Source organism: Salvelinus sp. IW2-2015, unplaced genomic scaffold, assembly GCF_002910315.2.
Source record: "Salvelinus sp. IW2-2015 unplaced genomic scaffold, ASM291031v2 Un_scaffold2288, whole genome shotgun sequence".
Classification (NCBI taxonomy): Eukaryota; Metazoa; Chordata; class Actinopteri; order Salmoniformes; family Salmonidae; genus Salvelinus; species Salvelinus sp. IW2-2015.
Window position 1 is genome coordinate 49,024 of NW_019943614.1, and position 7,370 is coordinate 56,393.

The 7,370-nt window shown below is 44.2% G+C and overlaps 1 protein-coding gene across 1 annotated transcript; it reads right to left on the reverse strand.

The window, feature by feature from the left end:
• Window positions 1-95: 95 nt before the first annotated feature.
• On the reverse strand, window positions 96-1,148 carry LOC139025123 (uncharacterized). Its single transcript, XM_070440181.1, has one exon. It carries the CDS (start codon window positions 1,146-1,148, stop codon window positions 96-98), a length of 1,053 nt encoding a protein of 350 aa, XP_070296282.1.
• Between the last annotated feature and the right edge of the window lie 6,222 nt (window positions 1,149-7,370).

Below are 7,370 nucleotides of genomic sequence, written 5' to 3' on the forward strand. Positions count from 1 at the left end.
GGTACAGGGCTTTAGGTCTGATTGTCTGGGTACAGGGCTCTGGGTCTGATTATCTGGGTACAGGGCTCTAGGGCTGATTGTCTGGGTACAGGGCTCTAGGGCTGATTGTCTGGGTACAGGGCTCTGGGTCTGATTGTCTGGGTACAGGGCTCTGGGTCTGATTGTCTGGGTACAGGGCTCTGGGTCTGGGTACAGGGGTCTGGGTTTGGGTGTCTGGGTAGAGGGTGTTGGGTTTGGGTGTCTGGGTAGAGGGTTTTGGGTTTGGGTACAGGACTCTGAGTTTGGGTGTCTGGGTAGAGGGCTCTGGGTTTGCGTAGAGGGCTCTGGGTTTGGGTAGAGGCTCTGGGTCTGGGTACAGGGCTCTGGGTGTCTGGGTAGAGGGCTCTGGGTGCTGGTAGAGGGCTGGTGTCTGGGTAGAGGACTCTGGGTGTCTGGGTAGGACTCTGGGTGTCTGGGTAGAGGACTCTGGGTGTCTGGGTAGAGGACTCTGGGTGCTGGGTAGAGGACTCTGGGGGTCTGGGTAGAGGACTCTGGGTGTCTGGGTAGAGGACTCTGGGTGTCTGGGTAGAGGACTCTGGTGTCTGGGTAAGAGACTCTGGGTGTCTGGTAGAGACTCTGGGTGTGGGTAGAGGACTCTGGGTGTCTGGGTAGAGGACTCTGGGTGTCTGGGTAGAGGACTCTGGGTGTCTGGGTAGAGGACTCTGGGTGTCTGGGTCAGAGGACTCTGGGTGTCTGGGTAGAGGCTCTGGTGTGTCTGGGTAGAGGGCTCTGGGTGTCTGGGTAGAGGTGTCTGGGTCTGGGTAGAGGTGTCTGGGAGGTAGAGCTCTGGGTCTGGGTAGAGACTCTGGGTGTCTGGGTAGAGGCTCTGGGTCTGGGTGTCTGGGTAGAGGGCTCTGGGTCTGGGTGTTCTGGTAGAGGGCGCTGGGTTTGGGTGTCTGGGCATAGGGCTCTGGTTTGGGTACATGGGTCTGGGTAGAGGGCTCTGAGTTTGGGTACATGGGTCTGGGTGTCTGGGCAGAGGGCTCTGGGTTTTGGGTGAGTCTGGCTGGTCTCTGGGTCTCAGGCTGGTTGTCCTCCTGCTGGTCCTCTGTGCTGCTCTCGGACTCAGTGTTCCTGTGTGTCTGCTGGTACCAGCTATACTCTGTCATGTTGTGTCTCTGCTGGTACCAGCTATACTCTGTCATGTTGTGTGTCTGCTGGTACCAATCCTCTACTCTGTCATGTTGTGTCTCTGCTGGTACTAGTCCTCTACTCTGTCATGTTGTGTCTCTGCTGACTAGTCCTCTACTCTGTCATGTTGTGTGTCTGCTGGTACTAATCCTCTACTCTGTCATGTTGTGTGTCTGCTGGTACCAGTCCTCTACTCTCATGTTGTGTGTCTGCTGGTACTAGTCCTCTACCTGTCATGTTGAGTGTCTGCTGGTACCAGTCCTCTACTCTGTCATGTTGTGTGTCTGCTGGTACCAGTCCTCTACTCTCATGTTGTGTGTCTGCTGGTACCAGTCCTCTACTCTGTCATGTTGTTGTCTCTGCTGGTACCAGTCTCTCTACTGTCATGTTGTGTGTCTGCTGGTACCAGCCTCTACTCTGTCATGTTGTGTGTCTGCTGGTACCAGTCCTCTACTCTGTCATGTTGTGTGTCTGCTGGTACCAGTCCTCTACTCTGTCAGTTGTGTGTCTGCTGGTACCAGTCCTCTACTCTGTCATGTTGTGTGTCTGCTGGTACCAGTCCTCTACTCGTCATGTTGTGTGTTCTGCTGGTACCAGTCCTCTACTCTCATGTTGTGTGTCTGCTGGTACCAGTCCTCTACTCTGTCATGTTGTGTCTCTGCTGGTACCAGTCCTCTACTCTGTCATGTTGTGTGTCTGCTGGTACCAGTCCTCTACTCTGTCATGTTGTGTCTCTGCTGGTACTAGTCCTCTACTCTGTCATGTTGTGTGTCTGCTGGTACTAGTCCTCTCTACTCTGTCATGTTGTGTCTGCTGGTACTAGTCCCTCTACTCTTGTCATGTTGTGTGTCTGCTGGTACCAGTCCTCTACTCTGTCATGTTGTGTGTCTGCTGGTACCAGTCCTCTACTCTGTCATGTTGTGTGTCTGCTGGTACTAGTCCTCTACTCTGTCATGTTGTGTGTCTGCTGGTACTAGTCCTCTTCTCTGTCATGGTGTGTGTCTGCTGGTACTAGTCCTCTTCTCTGTCATGTTGTGTGTCTGCTGGTACTGCTCCAGCTCCCTCTTCTTCGTCATGGCGATGTGCAGCTGCTGTTTAATGATGGTGATGTGTGTCTCCAGCTCTGAYAGCTCCTGCAGCATGGGCATGGTCCTGGTCTGCAGACCCACCTGGACCAGGTCTGTCCTCCCGTTAGAGGTTGTCTGCTGGGGGACCAGGCTCTTCACCTGTGGAGGAAGAGGACAAAATAAGATATATTTGGTCGCCTCCCCCCACCATTAAAATGGTCCCCCAATCAAAATAGGAATTACAGTGCTTCAGAAAGTATTCAACCCCCTGGACTTTTCCCACATTTTGTTACGTTACAAAGTGGGATTTAATTGTAATATTTTTGGAAACAATCTACACAAAAATACAAAATAATGTGAAAGTGGAAGATTTTTTTTTTTTTAAGTCTAAAATATATGGAAACCCCCCAATAATATATCTTGATTAGACCACCTGAGTCAATACATGTTAGAAACACCTGTCAGCAATTATAGCTGTGAGTCTCTTAAGAGCTTTGACCACCTGGATTGTACAATATTTGCCCATCAATCTTTCAAAAGTTCTTCAAGCTCTGTCAAGTCGATTGATGATCATTGCTAGACAGCCATTTTCAAATCTTGCCATAGATTCAAGCCAGTTTTTAGGTCAATTGTAACTAGTCCACTCAGGAACATTCAATATCGTCTTGGTAAGCAGTGTAGATTTGGTGTTGTGTTTTAGGTTATTGTCCTGCTCAAAAGGGGAATGAGGTTTTACTCTAGGATTTTGCCTGTGCAGAAAAATGACAAGCATACCCATAACATGATGCAGCGACCACGATGATTGAAAAGAGGGTGTTGTTGGATTTGCACCAAACATAATGCTTTGTATTCAGGACAAAAATTTCATTTAATTCTTTGCAGTATTAATTTAGTGCCTTGTTGCAAACAGGATGCATGTTTTGGAATAATTTAATTCTGTACGGGCTTTCTTCTTTTCACTCTGTCAATAAGGTTCGTATTGTGGAGTAACTACAATGTTGTTGATCCATCCTCAGTTTTCTCCTATCACAGCCATTAAACTCCTTCCTCACCAGCAACTGAGTTAGAAAGGACGCATGTGTCTTCGTAGTGATTGGGTGTAGTGATACACCATCCAAAGGGTAATTAATAACTTCACCATGCTCAAAGGGTTAAATAAAATAAAGGTMAAATAAAATAAAGGGAAAATAAAAAGGGATATGCATTTGTCAGTTTTTTTTAAATCCATCTACCAATAGGTGCCCTTCTTTTCCAGGCATCAGAAAACCTCCCTGGTCTTTGTGGTTGAATCTGTGCTTGAAATGCACTGATTGACTGAGAGACCTTACTGATGATTGTATGTGTGTGGTACAGAGATGAGGTAGTTATTAAAAAATCATGTTAAACACTATTATTTCACACAGAGTGAGTCAATGCAACTTATATGACTTGTTAAGCACATTCTTACTCCTGAACTTTAGGCTTGCCATAACACAGGGGTTGAATACTTACTGAGTCAAGACATTAAGCTTTACATTTTTTATACATTTCTAAACATTTCTAAAAACTAAATTCAACTTTGACATTTTGGGATATTGTTTGTAGACTAGTGACACAAAATGCTTTCTGAAGGCAAATTAGAGAAATTATTTTATTTATGTTTGAAATGACCTTATTTGATCAATCCATTATGAATAAACCATAACTACTGGTATTGGCTAGATTTATTTGAAATAATTAAGTCTCTAGAATACAGGAAATAGCTCTTACCGATGTTTTAAAACCACTTTGGGCTAGGGGGTAGTATTTTCACATCCGGATGAAAAGCGTGCCCAAAGTAAACTGCCTGCTACTCAGGCCCAGAAGCTAGGATATGCATATTATTAGTAGATTTGGATAGAAAACACTCTGAAGTTTTTAAAACTGTTTTAATAATGTCTGTGAGTATAACAGAACTGATTTGGCAGGCGAAACCCCGAGCACAATCCATCCAGGGAAATTTTTGGGGGGTCAATGTGTTTTCCATTAGTTTTCTATGGGAAGCCCTTTTTAATAGGAATCTGGTTGCAGTTCCTATGGCTTCCACTAGATGTCAACAGTCTTTAGAAATTGGTTGTTTTTCTTTTGAGAAAATAAGAAGTAGTCCTGTTCTTTCCTTGTGTCACTCAGATGGACTCAAGTCTTTTGGTGCGCATGACCTGGAACGCGCTTCACGTTGTTTTTATCCGGTATTAGAAACAGTTTATTCCGTCTTAAATTTGATCGATTATTTACATTTTAGGGTACCTGAGGTTGGATTAGGAACGTTGTTTGAAATGTTTGGACCAAGTTTACAGGTAACTTATTAGATACTTTGTARGCATGTTGGGCGAGTTGAAACCGGTGTATTTCTGAATCAAACGCACCAAATAAATTTACCTTTTTGGGACGTTAAGAAGGACATTATCAAACAAAAGGACAATTTGTGATGTTTCTGGGACATCTTGGAGCGCCAACAGAAGAAGATCTTCAAAGGTAAGGCATATATTATATCACAATTTCTGTCTTTTGTGGCGCACCTGCCTGGTGGAAATCTGATTTCATGTGTTTGTATGCRGGGTGCTGTCCTCAGATAATCGCATGGTCTGCTTTCACCGTAAAGCCTTTTTGAAATCTGACACAGCGGCTGGATTAACAAGAAGTGAATAACCTCTTAGGGATCCCTTACTTACTCCCGCTCGAATACCGTTAACGGGATTAATTTGACAACATCCAGTGAAATTGCAGCGAGCCAAATTCAAAAAACAGATAAAAATTTATAAAACATACATGTGTTATGCATCAAAATAAAGCTTAAAAATGTGTTTTGTGCTTGAGGTGGCAATGCTACCTGAGGAGGAGGAGATGAAGGAGGTGAAAGGGCTGAGGGAGGAGGAGGAGAGCAATCGCAGGGCGGAGACTCCAAAATGTTTAGATGGGACTCCTGAGGAGGAGCGCAATCACAGGGGGGAGACTCCAGAACGTTAAGCAGGGACTTCTGAGGTGGAGGAGAGCAATCACAGGGAGGAGACTCCAGAACGTTTAGCAGGGACTCCTGAGGTGGGATCTTCCTCCTGTTGCAGTTGGCGCTGTTCCATGGTACACAAGGCTGCAGTTGTTGTTGGTTGTTACCCATGATGCACCTTGGGGTCGAACAAAAAAAAAACAGATTTTATTGTGGCGTTGTGATCTTGTTTTTTCCAGTATTCTTTATATGCCACTGGTCACCCTGTCGTTCTTTTACACAGTCAATACGGCAGTGGCTGTTAATTAAAAAAAAGCAACAGGGGACCTAATCTACAATATACAGAGATCAGTGGAGGCTGCTGAGGGTTCATACTATTAGCTGAAACGGAGTAAATGGAATGGCATCTGGAAACCACGTGTTGGATGTACCATTCCACTAATTATTCTCCAGCCATTACCATGAGCCCGTCCTCCCCAAAATAAGGTGCCACCAACCTCCTGTGACAAGGAGCCACGTTTCTAAGACTGCAGTGCAACGTCTGTCGGGTTATTTTACAGTGATATGCAAGACTGACTCAATACATAGTGAGTCATCTATCCACATTAAAAGTTATTTTTTAAATGAGATTCACTATCTATTACTGGACAGAATAGGATCTGTACCACGGCCTGTGAGTAGGCCGAGTCATCGAATAGGTTTTCGAAGTTTGCGTCCAAGAATGGACCCCCATTCCATAGGGTTCTGGTCAAAAGCAGTGCRCTATGTAGGGAATAGTGTCTTTGCTATCATCACTGACAATTACATTTCCCTGTAATTTAAAAACAGTGACACACGCTGTCAAACTGCCACCTTTAAATCACCAGTCAACCAACTGTCTTTTTCTGTGCGGCTTTTATGTGAAGGTAAACGGGACATTATTACCTTTCTTCTGGCTTGGCTACGGTCTGCAGTTTATCGTCATTGAAAGATGAGTTCATTGCTCGATGTAACCTCTGTGGGACAGAGCACACATAATATGTCAAACAGAAACTATACCAGGGTATGATATTCCCAGAAGAATTTCAGTCATTTCTGAAGGTGCAGAAGGACTATCAGCCCACGGAGAGAAGAACTATCAGCCCACGGAGAGAAGAACTATCAGCCCACGGAGAGAAGAACTATCAGCCCACGGAGAGAAGTACTATCAGCCCACGGAGAGAAGTACTATCAGCCCACGGAGAGAAGTACTATCAGCCCACGGGAGAAGAAGCACGAGATTGGAATTCACTCAGGTTTCCCTGTTAGTTAACACTATCAATATTTCCCTTTACTGTGCTAATTGTGATCGCAACATACCGAAACAAATTGATCTATGCAAGATTTAGTATGCAAAACTAACTTTTTTTGCATTGACATGCAGGACTCTACTCAGACCGGTGCACCATATCCAATCAGARCTGCAGTAAGCCTATATGCAAATAGACCATTGCCATATATGGATCTGTTACATCCACTTTGAACTGGACTGTGTTTACAGCATGAGCGGTCGTTAGTAGATGCACTTGTTTTGAGATCATAGTGAGAGCTGCGTGTATGGTTATATGGTTATATATGGTTATGGTATGGTTGGTTATTACTGCATTGTCGGAACTAGAAGCACAAGCATTTCGCTACACTCGCATTAACATCTGCTAACCATGTGTATGTGACTAATAAAATTTGATTTGATTTGATTTGATTTGTGTAGCCACCTGGGCACATTTTGTTCATATTATTTGCTAGTTAGTCAGTTATTAGTCCAGTTATAGATAAGGGAGTGATTGCTTCCTACAAAAGCATGAAAGGTGTACATTTCTAGACATCTTTGAAAAGCGAGTCAGGTAAATAGCTTTTTTTTTCTCTTAAAGGGGCAGTGTTGTAATTTGAGACAGGCTTGAATAAGCTAAGTAGCCAATTGGCAGAAGGTAGCATAACTTGTCTCATTCTCTGTAATAATGGTATGGGAAAAATAATCAATTTTATTTTGTAAAGTGGTTTCTTGCATCAAACAACAACATTTTCAATCACCTCCTTGTCTGAAGGACAAGTGGATAAACAGGTTAATGTCAAGACCTGCATGTTTTTTTGTTTTAAGTCTCATTGAATGTAGGTCTACATTAAACACCACACATTGGCTGCTGCCGTAGGGT